The sequence below is a fragment of the Cyprinodon variegatus genome, unplaced genomic scaffold (assembly GCF_000732505.1).
Source record: "Cyprinodon variegatus isolate N-32 unplaced genomic scaffold, C_variegatus-1.0 Scaffold1156, whole genome shotgun sequence".
Lineage (NCBI taxonomy): Eukaryota > Metazoa > Chordata > Actinopteri > Cyprinodontiformes > Cyprinodontidae > Cyprinodon > Cyprinodon variegatus.
This window is the reverse complement of record NW_015151609.1, coordinates 195,628-211,133: the sequence shown is the minus strand read 5'-3', so window position 1 is coordinate 211,133 and position 15,506 is coordinate 195,628. Positions and strand designations below refer to the sequence as shown.

Here is a 15,506-nt window from a genome sequence, read left to right as displayed (position 1 = left end):
TGTTTTCTTTCCTTTATCTTGTAAGCCATACTTTAAAACAATCTACAATTTCATCATTGTTGATAATTATTTTACACAATATATACCGTATGTGTATGAAGTTGTATTTCTAATGTTCTTATAGTATGAATGTGTGAACAAAGGTGTGTTATTGCTAGTTAATGGAAAAACCTTTAAAAGACACAAGACATTGAAAATTAGCTTTACTTATTTCTGAAATGCTAAGCCATAATGCAGCAGTATAAGATAATCAACTATATCTATAAAGAAAAACTGGTGGCAATCTCAGGAGCAACATAAATCTGTAAGTGAAAGAACAGTTGAGAGGGCGTTTCTAAGTAATTTAATAAAGATTATTTACAAAACATCGAACACATTGATCTGTTTTCTAAGGAGTGTCTGTCTTAACCAGTTCACCTAAGGTTTTGCTTGCATACTCGTCCTCTTCATGTAACCCACCCCTTAAGGAGCAGCGCCATGGAGATATTGTGGGGTTAAGGGTCTTGCTCAGTCTGACAGTTTAACCAAAGATCTAGAGGCCTCTACAGGATATAAATGCCCTGCTTTCTACCACTTTACAGCACGGCTCAATCACTGCACTGCCAAATGGCATAAAAGGGGATTTTAGTCACCTTCTTGCAGTAATTGCATCATTATCTGACCAAGCAACAGTAGCTCCCCTGGTTGAGGTCTACAGGTATCTCCTTACCTGTCAAGGTTCTGCATGCATCAGTAGTTTTGTGCTCTGTGCTTCAGTTGTTTCCTCTGCTGCTTTGTATTAGCTCCAGGCTCTTCAGTGTGCATGGAAGCAGGAATTTACTTCAGCTTGTCAACAGTCTGAGGTGCTCTGGGAAAAAAAAAAGATTACAAAGTGTTGTGCTATTTTTAGCCCTAGATGTCCTTGATGTAGGCACTGTTCAACTGTTTGTGGGTTTTTATTTGTTTGGCTCTAGGTTGGTATTGTCTTGATATTTATTTTGTTAGAAATCATCATTCATAGCAAATGATTCATATTTTCCAAATGTATTTATTCCCCTTGAACCCTTTATCCCATGACAGCTGTGAATGTTGGTGTCCTTGTTTGATTCTTTGTTAGAATTGTTGATTGAAATCAGAAAGTGTGCCTAAACTGATGGATTGTGGAACAGCCAAGAGGCCATTAAGTCTGGGCTTTATGAAAGATTGGTATGAAGAATGAGCATGCACAGGGAGAACATGCAGACTCCATGCAGAAAGACCGCGGGCCGGGAATCAAACCCGGAACCTTCTTGCTGCAAGGCAAGAGTAGGACTTACCTTACTTTGTATCTACATGAGGGATATTTTTTCTCTGCTAAAATTGAATGAAGTTTTCATTTCCAATGAGTGACCTGTCCAGCCCTTTGGTAACCCTGCAAGGATCAGTAAGGGTGAATATTTTTTTTTCCTTTGACCCAGTTTAATTCTTAATTGCTTCTCCAAAAATATCGCTTTAAATTATTAAAACCTGTTGGGTATAATCTACTAAGTGTCTGGAAATGAAACCAACCCAGTGAAATGTTGCCTGTTGTTGTTTGCTGCTCTGTAGGTGTGGCTGTCATCAGTTACAGAAATCACCCCAGAGGATCTTAGAGCAGAGGACCTTGATTCTCCAGCAGATGAGCTACACTTCATGATCACTCCACCCAGCAATGGACACCTGGCCCTTAAAAGCAACCCAATGAAGGCGGTTCTGAATTTCACACAGGCCCACATAGACCAGGGACAGCTGCTGTTTGTCCACAAAGGTATTATGGTTTAATAGCCAGAGAATGACTTCTGTAATAGCTGCATCTTGCTCTATCCCAGATCTGCTTACTGTGACATTATTAGACATCCCAAATACTCATTTGTCGCTCCAAGTTGTTTATTCTCTACCTTTTAAAGGAAAAGTATGGTCAGCACTGAATGATCAATGGATCATTATCTTAACCAGAAACTAATACGTTTAATGAATTTAGCTTTAATCAGCAAAAAATATATAAATAACAGAATTTGTTGTCCAGGACCGGCCATTTTTGCCCAAACATGGTAACACCTCACTCCTGACATTTTCTCGCAGTGATGTCACGGTGTGGGAAGCCTAGCGTCATTCTCTCCGCTTCACAAGCAAAATGAATGGGAGCTACTAGACACATCTGTAATCAACAACAATTATTTTAGATTTCGAGAAGACTTCACCATTGAAATTCCCGAGAGCTATAGTTAAAGTGGCAATGCCTACGTGTGTGGCAGTTGGATGTTGTAATGCATTGGGTAGACGTGGAAAAAAAAAATATTTCACCTTTCCAATTCATGATTCTCCACGGACGGGTTACTGCAGCCCTGGTTGTTGGATTGCCAGCTTCAAGGAGGATTCGCCATCGAACTTCAGGCCAGAGAAAAAAAAAACGTAATATGTAGCCAACATTTTGAAGAAGAATTTTTTCAAGATGACTTCGATAATAGCGCGTTGTGACAAACACCAGATGCAGCACTGGGACTTGATCAACAGCCGATACCGCACTGTGACGTCACAAACCTGTAGGTGGCAGTAGTGCTCTTTAACAAAGATGGATGCCTCCAGTAAAGCACAATTTAAGTTAAATTACTCTTATTTAAAAGCACATATCATTTTAATGAACAGTATGTAATAATCTCATATTTAAATTACTTTCAGAAGTATGAATTCTGAATATGACCAGACTTTTCCTTTAACCCCATTGAGGACATTCCTGGAAAGTTACATTTGGATTTGGTTTGTTATTGGTGTCAGTTCAGGCAATCTAAGGGCCTGTTCCCACTGCAGCTAAATGTGGCCCTACAGAGGGAAGCCACATTTGGTTACCGGTATTTTTTATTCAATTTATACAGCTTGATGAAAACTTTATTAACCCCTCGAAGTTACCTTTATCTATTTCTTAGACGATTTTCTTTTAATTATTTTCTTTTTGTTTATATTCTTTTGTTGTTTTATATTTGTTTTTATTTATTTTTTTTGCCTGGTGCATTCCCCTTTTGTTTATAAAATGAGTGTCCAGTTATTTAGATGTACATTCTTCTTACCTGATTGCTACTGATCTTTTGTGAAGCATTTCAGTTTCTAGAATATTTTCTGCACAGTGGCGAGAAACTCCTCAATAAACAAAGACGAATTGAAACGCTAAGAAGAACCATCTGAATGAATCAAATATTCTGAGATTGCATCAGGTCTCCAGCTGTTCTAATATTTGGTCTCTGTAAAGTTGTTAACATCCCCGCCCTATCATTGCTGTGTTTCACCTCACAGCTTCCACTGACATGATAAACCGATTCTGTTTGGTGCTCAAACCGTAACACCTGAATATTCCTCCATGTTTATTCGTGTTCTCTTATCGTTCTTATACCCATGTGGGTCAGTTTGAAGCTACAAACGGTTCACACTATATTCAGATTTGGGCAATGTTTTAAAGGTAATGGGAACAACCACACAAAATAAGAAAACTCCTGAAATAAATCGAGATTTGAGCATTAAGACCTGCAGTGGGAACATAACCTAAGTCATTAGGAGGAGCTGCATGCTGTTTCTGTTATTATCCTTAGGCTGATTCCTGATTTAACATAAATTCTCTCTGTTTGCCTATTTGGTGAATCCAGAGGAAATTTCAACCCCCATCATGGACCACATTTATATTTTAAGAAAATGTTTATGGATTAAAGTAGGAGATTTATTTTGTTTGTGGCCTTTAATGGATCCTTTTCTGTTATTCTCTAGGTGCCATGTCTGGTGGTTTTAACTTCCAAGTCAACGATGGTGTGAATTTTACTCCGAGGCAAATCTTCAGCATCACTGCCAAAGCTTTAGTTGTGCGTTTGGAGAAAAACATCCCACTCAAGGTGTTTCCTGGTAAGCGCACTCACTAAAGCAGCCGATCAGCAAATTTCCTTTTCTCTTTCCATTGTACCATGACCTCAATAACACCAAAAAAATACTGTGTCCACAACTCTTACATAGACTGCATTGACTTAAAGCAGTTCTAGTTAATGATCCGAGGTCCTCATCTTCAAAACGTTTTTGCAAATACTTTGTATAAGCAAAGGTTTAGCAGAATTCATTAGAATAATGAGACAGTTGCTGCCAACTGAGAGTATTTAATAGGAGAAACTTTCTCCATATGTATGTTGCACCAATGAGAATTTAAAGAAACCTAAACTCATGATGCAAATGGATCTTATTCGTATCTAGAAATGTATCATCAAATCAGTCCTAATTATACAGACCAATTTAAATTGAGTTCCTCTCATTCTTTCCTACCACACTATAACGTCAAATTCACTTTTTAATGTCAGTTGGTAAAAGGTTGTCAATGTAAAACAGCCCAATTGTTAACAATAAAATTTCTCTTTGAATGTGGAGGTTTAATTGTGTCAAGCTACACTGCGAAAAGATCTAGAAATAAGTAGAAATGTCTTAAAATAAGTGTATTTACCCCTACTTTGAGCAGGTCAATAAGATGATTTGCCAATGGAATTAATATTTTTAAACCTTTAAAATAAGATAATTAGATAATATGCTTTTGAAATAAGACAATGCAATAGTTTTTTCTTATTTAAAATCTAAATTGTCTTGGCATCCATTGGCAAGGTGTCTCACCTCAATTCAACACAAAATGCTCTTATTTCAAGAAAAAAAATACTAATTTAGATTTCCTTTTTTGCAGTGTATTTGCTTTACACCTATCAGACTTTCTTTTAAAAGGAAGAAACTTTAAGAAGAATCAAGAGAGGGACTCTGTTGTGACTAATGGGGGGGTGTAGAAGACAGGATTTGATAAACTCAGTCTGAGGTTAAACGTTTACCAGTTGCAGGCTGGTAAAATAAACAGGCTTTAATTCAACAATCACAGTTTTTTAGTTTGCAGATAAAAAAGTTAGGAATGAAAACTAGATTTGGTGTTTTGTTCCAACTAAAGGCTCTTCATATATTACTGAGTTCAGGTTAACCCAACAACCAAAACTATAATCTTCTGACAAGGGGCATTTAAAAATGCATAAATGCATTCTGTTCTTCCAGTTTCCAGTTTAATTCCAACTCCTTAATGGAAATTCCCACTTACATGTTCAGGTAAATTAGATCATTGTTAGCAAAATGCTTCTCTGGTGATTTATAAGTCATATTAAAGAGTAATTACTATTGTTTTCTTTGTCTTTACCTTACTTTAAATTCAGTTTATTTAATAACATCTATATGCAGCAAATGTCATCTAATGGCAGTTTACAAAGCAAACTGTTCCAGTTTGTGTTTATGTGTATTTTTGTCCAAATGTTGTTTCATATTCAGATCAGATTCTTGTTCAGATTGCTTCTCTGCTTCTTCAACATTTATTTATTTATTTTCGTTTTAAAGTGTCATTAGCTCTTTGAACATAATTACAACATATGTGTCAGTTTGGCATATTTCATTTCCTATTAGCTTCACTTTTAAACTGTAACAAACGTGTGTGTTCGTCACGCCCACTGCTGTGCTTCCATTTATTCTTTGGTTTAACAATTCGAGGCATTTCTCACAGCGAGCTCATTAAATCATTAAACGGGTGTAGCCTGTGTCAGCAAACACTTTCCACAGCTTTCAGAGGTTTTCAGTATTTCTGTTTGACAATCAGAAGAAACTGATATTGTTCTGTGGTCGCAGCAAACAGCCAGCTGGCATGTTCTGCTGAGCCTCTGAGCCGCAGGGGGAGTGGGTACTTGAAAATCTGTGCCACTGTCTGTCCCAGTCAGCCATGTTGGTGCTCTGTGCCAAGCAGGACAGACGGGGGGGAGGCTAGGATGGCAGCTTTAGTCCACAATGAGGGTTTTTTCTTGTTTTAAGAGAAAGGAGACTGAGGCCTCTCACACTGCGGTGGGAAAATAAATGTTTTTCTCACAAACAGCTAGACTGTCTGGGGGGGATTGCTGTCAAACTTTAAAATGGCTGCTTGCTAATTTACTGCATGTGTTTTTGGAATGATTCATGAGAGGTCATTACTTAATGTAGATCGTGTTTGGAAGATTATGTACCTTGCATGAGTAAAGGTAAAATAATTTATATAAAGGAGAGAACAAATGCAGAATGTAGTTAGAAAAGGTAAGTTCTAATCTAGCATAAATATATAACACAAAAATAATTGCTTGAATAATCAGCATACAGGAGTTTTTCTTTTTCTGGGGGTCAGAAACTGTTTCTCTTCCTTAAAGGTAGAAATTTCCCCTGGGAGATAAAAAATGGTGGGAGTGAGGAATGGAGCTCCTCCATTTCTCTCTGTCATCCATTATTTATCAGCATTTTTAATAACCCATGAAAAGTATTCAGAGTTGCAACTGATATATGCAAAACCTTATTTATTTTAGAATAAAGACTTTATGAATATATGCTATTTATTTTTATTTTTCAAGCATGATATTCGTGTCTGTATGGAGCTGTAATTGTTGTTTGGGGGCTTATGTAACTCTCCCACACTTCAGTAGGACACTGCGTCGTAAAACTCTCTGGTGTGTGCGTGGCAGCTTTCATTTAACACTTCAAAAGGCTCTCATTAGTCTATTCCAAGCCTTTGTTTTTTTCTTGTTTTTTTAAGAGTTTAGAATTTAAAATGATGTGAAGTGGTTCCAGAGGGAAGAATTAGAAAGATTTGAAGCAGCTGCCTTACTGTCGCTCACCCCTAACCCTGCTGCCATTTCTCTCCAGGTTCTTCTAAACAGATCACCAATGAAAATTTGCAGGCTGTGACCAACGACGTTGGCGGCTCCTCTAACCGCACCATTACGTTCAATGTGATTCGCCATCCTAAACTGGGACGCCTGGTTAAGAGGCAGTCTGATAACTCCACTGTAGATATTTCAACTTTTACACAGGATATGGTGAGTTCCGAGAAGGGCACATCAAAATGGTCTCTCTTCTTTAAATATGTCCCCGACATGTAATGCAAGGGATGTAAGCTGGGGAGATAATTTATTAGGCTTCTTCCATTCATGCCAGATTTTCTCTGTTCTGCATGAATAATAAATGACTTCCTTCCTTGCTGAGGAGTCTTTTCTGGATGAGCCTTCTAGCATTTTATGTTTTGATTTATTATAGATTTTATACTGACACAGTTGAAGCCAAAGTGATTCTAAATTGAATGCAAAGTAAAGAATATTTGAGTTATTTATTACAGCTAATCTATTTTGACTTAATAGCAGAAAAAAAATCCTCAACACAGGTGTGCTACTGAACTGTAATACATTTTTGAATTACTTTAAAAGCCCCGTCCACACGAAGTCAAAACGAACACGAAACGCTAATATTTTCCAGAACGTTTGTCGTAAAGACGGAGACGTAAAATAAATGTGATCGTCCACACAAATGCATGAAAACGCTGCAAAATGTATGCCAGGCCTGTAAGTGGCGCTGTAATGCCAAAGCAAAAATAAGCGACGAAATGTTGGGCATGCGCACTAATATTTATACATGGTTGCCCTGCGGGTCCATTTTCGTGGTTCAGTCAAATTCAGGTGCTGAACTATGTCGTCGATATTGCTCTGTTCTTCCTGGAGATATTCCAGAAGAAGAAGATTCTGTTGTAAGCCCGACAGCAGGGTGAGTAGCATTAGCAGCAACCATTCAACACAGTACGGCGCCATTGTTGTTGTGATACTGTGTCGCGCATGCATGTTTACAGGCGACGCTATGACGCATGCGTGTAAAAAAAAAAAAAAAATGCGGTTAGAGCTTAAAGATGGAAACGCGAAAACGGAGTTTCAAAATCTTCCCACTCTGAAGGCTGAATAAAAAAAAGATTGTTTACAGACCCCCGAAACGCCGGCTTCGTATGGATGAGAGGCTGGTTTGGTGAAAAATTTGTGCGTTTAGGCCAGGGTTCGGCTTCGTGTGGACGGGGCCTTAATTAATTTGAGACCATGTAACAGGCTTCCCCAACTCCAGAACTCGAGATCCTGTGTCCTGCACAGTGTAAATGAGTCTCTGCTTTCACCCCTGAATCAAATGCTTGAATTACCTCCTCAGCATGCAGTCCATTCTTCAGAGTCCTGCTAATAGCCTGATTATTTGACTCAGGTGTATCAAAGCAGAGACACATATAAAAGGTACAGGAAAAAGGATTGGAATTGGCTTTAATTCAGAAATGATGATGGGAAAATCCCAATCATGGGAAATATTTTCTCTCCTTCTTTCCTGCATTTTACACCCTCCACAACCAGGGGAATTCACAGCAGGTCTAACAGCTGAAGAGGTTGGCTGTTTACACATGCTGCTTTCATGCATATTCATTGAAAGTTGAGTGGAAGGAAAAACTGTGATGCATACCATGGTCACCATTGTAATAGATGTTTGATTACTGTATGTTAAACTTGAAGTTGCTACTTTAGGGATCCCTGAAGTAACAAAACATGTTTTTGTGTTGCAGGTGGACAGAAAGGAAGTCATCTACATTCAAATGCCCATTGAGGCAGTGGGCTGGGAAGCTATGGATTCAATAACCTTTTCCATTTCATCACTGCCTGCTTTGATAGACAGTCAGACTTTAAAAATAGATATCTCCTATGAAAACACAGAAGTTGAACATAATACAGTCCTCCTTAAAAACACAGGTATAATGCTTCTGTATTTGGTTATACTTATGTAGGACGGTGTTCTGCACCCCGAATTATTTGTTAAATTTTTTACGATTTTGTTCTTATTGGTTAAAAAGTCGAGAAGGCAAAAAAAATCCAGTTTCTAAATTTCTGTTGACAATCCTTAAATCTTTAGAAGTGGACTTTAAGGTATAGTGGAGGATGTTTTATTTCCAGGTGGATCATCAAAGTAAGTGGTCCTCCTAATCATCAATCATTCTGGTGATGTGTTTACATAAGGTCGTCCAACATGTTCGTCCCCATTTTCACTTATCGTGTTGAGTCTGTTAAAGTGTAAAGATTGCAAAATTTCTTATGGAAAGTAAGTTTGCACAAATGATGAAACAGCAACTTTTAAACAGAGCATGCACGAGGAGAAATGGGCTCGTTAACGCTCTATCACGCGTTTAATAGGCGTTCTGTCTCGGGAGCAGGTACAGAGGTGGTCCATGTGGAGTTTTTTTTTTTAAGTGGAGAGGGTCTTTTCAAAAATTCACGAAAATCCTCCACTATACCTTTAATAGTTCTACAAGATGTTCTTTCAAACTTTTTCTTCATCCAGATGGGGTTTTTTTGTCTTTTTTTTTTATTATTCTGTCCATTCCTCAAGCATCATAACAGGATCTTTGGTGTATGTTTAGAAACTGTCCAAGGTATACATATACATCAAAGAACTTTACATAACAATCACAAACTTAGATGTTGTTTTTTTTTTTTTTTTTTTTTTGCCTATCTGTATCTGTGTGCCAAAATTGTCAAAAATGTTAAAGTGTAAGGGGGGAAAAAAATCTTTTTTTTTTAACTTTATTTTAAAAATGCTTCATAAAGTAAATATTTGGGTTTGTCTTGATTAGCTTTGCACAGAGATTCTTGCCTGTTGTCTTTAATATGAACACTCCGATCACACTGACCAGCTTCTCTGCATTTGCTGAATAAAACCATCCCTACAACATGATGCTGCTAAAACCATGCTTCACTCTCAAGTGTGTAGCTTTAGTATTATGTCCCACTTAGTGTTTGTTTTTAACTTATTAAGGCCAAAAAGAAAACGTCTGTATATTTTCAGACCAGAGCACCTTCCCTCACATTTGTGCTGGCCTGCAGCAAACACCTAATTGGACATTCTGAAGCTTTGCTTCCAAAAGTTATTGTTTCCCGTGATACTCCTGTATAGATCTATAATACATATGGCTATTCTGTCATTTGGATAGATTTTCCTACCGGAGTGTGGATCTTTGGATTGTCTTTATAGTAACTAAAAGCTCTTGGTTGACATGATTTTATTTTTTATTTTTTTTTTTTTTAAGGAGCTTCACAATAAAGAGGGGTGTATATAATTATTGTAAATAAATTTGCAAACCACCCTTCCCAGTTTGGGTAGCCAAAGTTAAGAAGAAGTGGAAAAAAAGCAGTCACTAATCTGGTGGTTTGATTTTAAGCAAGGTTTAAGGTGAATGAAAACATATTTTTCTAAAAGTGGTCTCCTAGTGCACAGAAAACTATAAAAACAAAGCATGGTACCTAAGACATTTTTTTTAAATGCATGTAGAAAACACAGTAATCTGTTGATTAAAAGTACTTTAAAAGAATCAGAAGGATATGTGTCCATAAAAAGAAAAAATGTTCTAACTGGTAAAGACTTGGGGATAATACTGGACATTTTTAGTGACTTTGTGTTTACCTTGTGACAGGTGCTGAGGTGACAGAAGGGGAGAGTGTTGTCATCGACGAGTTCAAGCTGGATGCTTCCAACCTGATGTCCAAGCTGCCCACTCCACAGCGCAGCTCCTATGAGGTCTGGTTTCAGGTGATGGATCTGCCTCAGCACGGCGTCATCGTGGTAGGGGAGAGGAATCTCACCAAAGAGAAGCCCAACTTTTCGCAGTTCATCGTCACCAAATACGGTATCATCTACAGCCACGACAACTCTGAGACAACCAACGATTCCTTTGTGTTCAGTGTTTGGCTGAACCCTAAAGGCAGAACGGCTCAACGGCCTCAGGATGAGAAGGATGTAGTTGTTGAGCGTTTTAACATCACAGTCAGACCTGTGAATGATCAGCCCCCTGTGCTAAAAACTAAAACTCCAGGTCTGAAGGTGGTTCAGAGAGACAGCGTTGCCATGGGGCCTGAGGATCTTAGAGTTGAAGACTTGGACAATCCTCCAGAGGATATTACCTTCTCTGTGATTAGCAAACCAAGCAACGGTTATCTTGCTCTGCTAGGAAGTTTGAATGAGTCAGTGGAGACTTTCACCCAAGCTCAAATTAACAACAGAAGCATCTATTTTATCCACGATGGAAGCTCTGCCTCAGGCGTGTTCTACTTCAGTGTCACAGACGGACATCACAAACCTTTATATAAACTTTTCAATATAGATGTGTCTGAGATCACCATCACTTTGGTCAATTATACTGGACTGTCCCTGCAGCAGGGGAAGACTGTGGCAGCTCTCACCCAGGACAACCTCGCTGCAGAAACGAATGGCAAAAGTCTAACTATTCACTACATGATTACCAAACCTCCCAGTTTTGGCAAAATTCTGAAGGAAAACCAGGAAGTTACCAATTTTACACAGAAGGATCTGCAGACTGGAAGCTTGGCCTACCACATGACCTCACTGTCCTCAGCAGGGGACGGCTTTGAGTTCACCATCTTTACCTCAGAGGCAAATATTACCGGCCAACTCCTTAATGTAACTGTCAAACCTCTAGTTCAGCTTGGGCAAAGTCTGAGGATTCCTAATGGGATCCCTGTCAGGCTAAACTCAAGCATTTTTAATGCCTCTGAACTGGCTGCTATAAGTGACAGTGACCCTGTGTTTGAAATAATGTCCCAACCTAAGCACGGACAGATTGTTCACTCCAGTTCTAAAAGATCCAGAAAATTCGTCCCAACTGTGTCTTTCACATTTCAGGACGTGATGCAGGAGAAAGTTGCAATTGAGCTGAATGCCAACATGACCGGAGTCGAGGAGCTAAATGACTGTCTCGTGTTTGTGCTGAAAGCTGATAATGTCCAACCTGCTGAAGGGGAATTCCACTTTATAATTGTCCCATACGATCCTGTGGTAAATCCAACCACAAAAAGCCCAGTCCCAACCACATCACCCATTCTTCAAACACCTGTCAGGATTTCCAGGAATGGAACCATTTCCCCTGTCCCGTCTACTGTCCTCCATTCAACCCAGCAACCAAGCAAAAGCCAGCAGAAATTAAAGGGACGTAACCGCTGGGGGAACTCGAACAGAACCAGCTTTTTTAGCACAACGCTCGCGAAGCCGCCTCAGACGGACGGCTTTCCGTTTGGGAACACACCGGTTCGTGTGGAGTCCTACCCTCATAAAACCTCCAACCCACTCCTCATCATCCTCCCCCTTCTAGCCCTCCTGCTGCTCATAATCATCTTTGTGGTTGTGGTTGTCTATTTTCGACACCGTTGGCAAAGGAAGCACAACACCTCTTTACCTCAGGAGGATCCTATCTGCGTTCCTCCCAGTGAGTCCCACAGCGGCCTCACCCAGAGGAGCACCACTGTTCCCACTGTTACCGTCACTCCTTTACATCCCACATACTCTACCAGCCCTGTGCTTGGTAGGTTTTCAGCACTGAACCAGGCCTCACCTCATGACACAGCTGATTCAAATGTTCTCGTCAGTTCTTGGAGTAACTGTTCTCTTGAACCATCTTCCCAAATTATTCACACCACCACCCCGACTCTGCGGAAGAATCAGTACTGGGTATAAATACTATGATGGCAAAGGTAATGTGTACACAGGTTTGTGTGTTGAATGCATGGTACAACTCATTGCTTATTATTGCAGTTACCTGCCATAGGTTTCTGGAGCTGTTTTTCACCCATTGCTACAGTTAAGATTTCAGAGAAAAATTCCCCAAAAATAAATTAGGTCAACAGCGATCCAACTTTAAACAGTGGCCAATATGGTGTCATTTCTGTAGTTTTAGTGTCACTTTGTTTCTGCTGTGCAAATGCTACTGAAGTGAGAAAATAACTTGAAAAGAAAGGAAAATGCTTGGATTTTAATGGAGAAAAAAAAGTTTACTTTTAAACAGCTTGATGCAAAATCCTAAGCTAAATTGTTACTGTTTGTTAATGTTGCTCCTGTGAAGAAACAATCCTTTTTGTGCTGCATGCTTCACACTTATTGGCCCCTCTGGTAAAGATATTTAAGTTGTATTGTGTTTTTTAATGGTGGGTGGGCATGAGAAAATTTGCCCTGGAGCTTCTTTTGAAGAGGCCTTTAGTGAGATCAATAGGATTGATTAGATCCCTCAAGGACACAGGTGGAACTGTAATTTAAAATATATTATTTTAAGGTTTGTATTTGTACAAAATATTTTTGAAATTAAGCAAAAAGGGGACGTTGTAGGTCCTGGTGAGCTCTAATGCTTCCTCTGTTTTACAGATGCAAAAAGAACAAATGTGCACAAATGCAATGTGTAATTTATATGAGCCTGCCTGCTGGGCCATTCTATGTTAAAGGACTAGCAGATGTACCCAATGGTCTCACTGCAGTTCTGACCAGCTGAGTTTAAAAAATAACCACTTTTTAAATCAGTAGAACATGAAAAATCAAGCTTGTACCATCAGTCACCAACTGGGAAGAGGTGAGGGCATTTTTGCATACTGGAAATTTCGACTTTAGTTTGTTGGAGTCCAACCCGCCTAATGAACAGCTGAGAGCAAAATTTGCAGTGGCAGCATATTTTTTTTTAAGTTTTTTTTTTTTTGGTAGAAATGGTTCATACTAGAACCTGGAGTTCTGAACCTATCCTCCCTGTTACAGATGGATATGTTTTAAGAGGTTAAAGGTTTGTGTGTCTGTAAGTAGGCATCTTAAATGTTAGAAAGAAAAACTCTGAATCAGTTTATAAAAGTATCTAAAAAAAAAGTAGCTGGTCCCTACTCCACTTTGCTGCTCCTGTTCCCCATCATTTTCATCATCCCTCGTCATCAGCATCACACATTTAGTGGCAACCAATATAGCCCTTAAAAATATTCCATATTTTTACTTTGTTGATGTAATTAGAAAATTATTATTTAACACACAATTTGCAGTTTTCTTGATCACAAATCCTAATTACTTTTAGCCACTATGAAATATTAATACAGCATAAATCAGATTATGTTTGTAAAAAAGTGTGTTTTACAAGTGGGATATTTGCTTGATTAAGTGAATTAAAGGTTGAATAAAGGAATAGTTTTATTTTAAAGCTATTTACTGTTCTTCCCAGAGGTGCCAATAAGGAAAACAATGCTGTAATTTGAATGAAGCAGATGTCAGTGTTTAGTTCAGTCACTCAAGGAAAACCTGTAAGTACCTCTTCCTGTTGGAAAGAAATTACACATTAATATATGTCAATATCAGAGAGAAAGATAAGGATAACAGCTTGATACTGTGAATTATTGAGGCTACACAAAGATTGATGGTCAAAGTATTTCAATCAATTGTTCAGATTTTATATTAGTTTTATGGGTTACATAAATATAACAGTTTATTTTGTTACCTCAGGTATTTTTTAGTTGCAGGTGTTACATTTGCAGCATGTGGTTAATATCAGTGAACATTACAAAACATTAACAGGATAAAAAAAAAACATTTTAGTCACGTAGATATGCCCTTTATATGGTTTTACTTTATATTACTTTATGGTTATGTTATCATGTAGGCATTGAATTAATATACAGTATAGATTGAACTACATAGTACTATTTGAAATTGTTAATAAAGTACAAACCACAACTTGTACAGTTGGGGTTTTATGTATCTGACAATTAAAAGGTTTTATTTTTATCAACAAAGTGACTGAAAGTGTCAGAGAGAAACAACAAGCTTTTAAAGACTGTAAAAAGCTCTCGTTTTATCTAACTTGACAAAAGTCAGCCTAGTGTCTGTCATATTATAGACGCTCTGATTAGATGAACTGTTTGCTGTAAGTAAGTGTTTCTGTTGTGATCTGCAGGAAAGGTAACATTTAATGGCTGCTGTTTGGTAGAAACACTGCAAATCTTGTAGATGTGATATGATTTTGTACTGAAAAGAATCATTTATGTATCCCAGTTGAAACTAAGTGTTCAAATTTACTATGTAAGAGAAGTGTTGTATTTATTTATACTATATTTTTAATAAATAAAATTATTCACTTAAGCACAGCTTTTCCCCAGACTTTACTCTATTTCTTTTTACCTTATTCTTAGTATTTTTTAACCTTTTATTTCCTCATAGACATTCCCTGGCTTTCACTATAATTTAAGCTGTCCTGCTGCCATCCTCTTAATGACCTAGGGTGCACTGCAACAAAAGACACGTTACAACCGAAGACCAATTAAAGAAAGATTAGGATGATTAATGCTCCTAGTTTCCTGCAATTAGCTCAGCTTTCATTTTCTTGCAACCTTAAGTGACTAAAAATCAGCAGATTTTTGCTGCGATTCCTACCAAGACGCATTTTCACCCCAACAGACAGAAGGTCAGGACCGAACAAAAGTTTGCCTAAATGAAACCTGATACAAAACCTACCTGTTCACTGATTTGCCTGAAAAAATAGGAGACCTGAAACATGGAGACCTAGGCTTAGACTTAACAATGGCTATATCTGCTTTTTATATTCCTAACATATCAAAAATTAAAAATAATTTCTTAAACCTTTTTGTAAAGACATTAAGCGACCGGTTTCCATCTGTGGTGGAAGGGGTGCTTAAAGAATTTCTTTTTTTTTTTTTTTTTTTTTTAAAAAAGACATTTTGCTTGCCTTCGTTCTGTGGACTTCTTTTCTTGAGGGTGATTTCAACCAAAAAAATAAATTTGCTTTGAAGGAAATATTGATAATGAAACAGGCATCATATATACACATTCTA

The 15,506-nt window shown here is 38.0% G+C and overlaps 1 protein-coding gene across 1 annotated transcript in view; it reads left to right on the top strand.

The window, feature by feature from the left end:
• The window catches only part of LOC107101806 (chondroitin sulfate proteoglycan 4-like), a 30,880-nt gene extending 15,658 nt beyond the window's left edge, over window positions 1-15,222 (top strand). The window contains exons 6-10 of the mRNA XM_015400865.1: window positions 1,567-1,765; window positions 3,751-3,882; window positions 6,703-6,875; window positions 8,420-8,603; window positions 10,319-15,222. Coding sequence (XP_015256351.1) covers window positions 1,567-1,765; window positions 3,751-3,882; window positions 6,703-6,875; window positions 8,420-8,603; window positions 10,319-12,372 — 2,742 coding nt within the window. The 3' untranslated portion in view covers window positions 12,373-15,222. The remainder of the gene's footprint in view (window positions 1-1,566; window positions 1,766-3,750; window positions 3,883-6,702; window positions 6,876-8,419; window positions 8,604-10,318) is intronic.
• The last annotated feature ends 284 nt before the right edge of the window (window positions 15,223-15,506 follow it).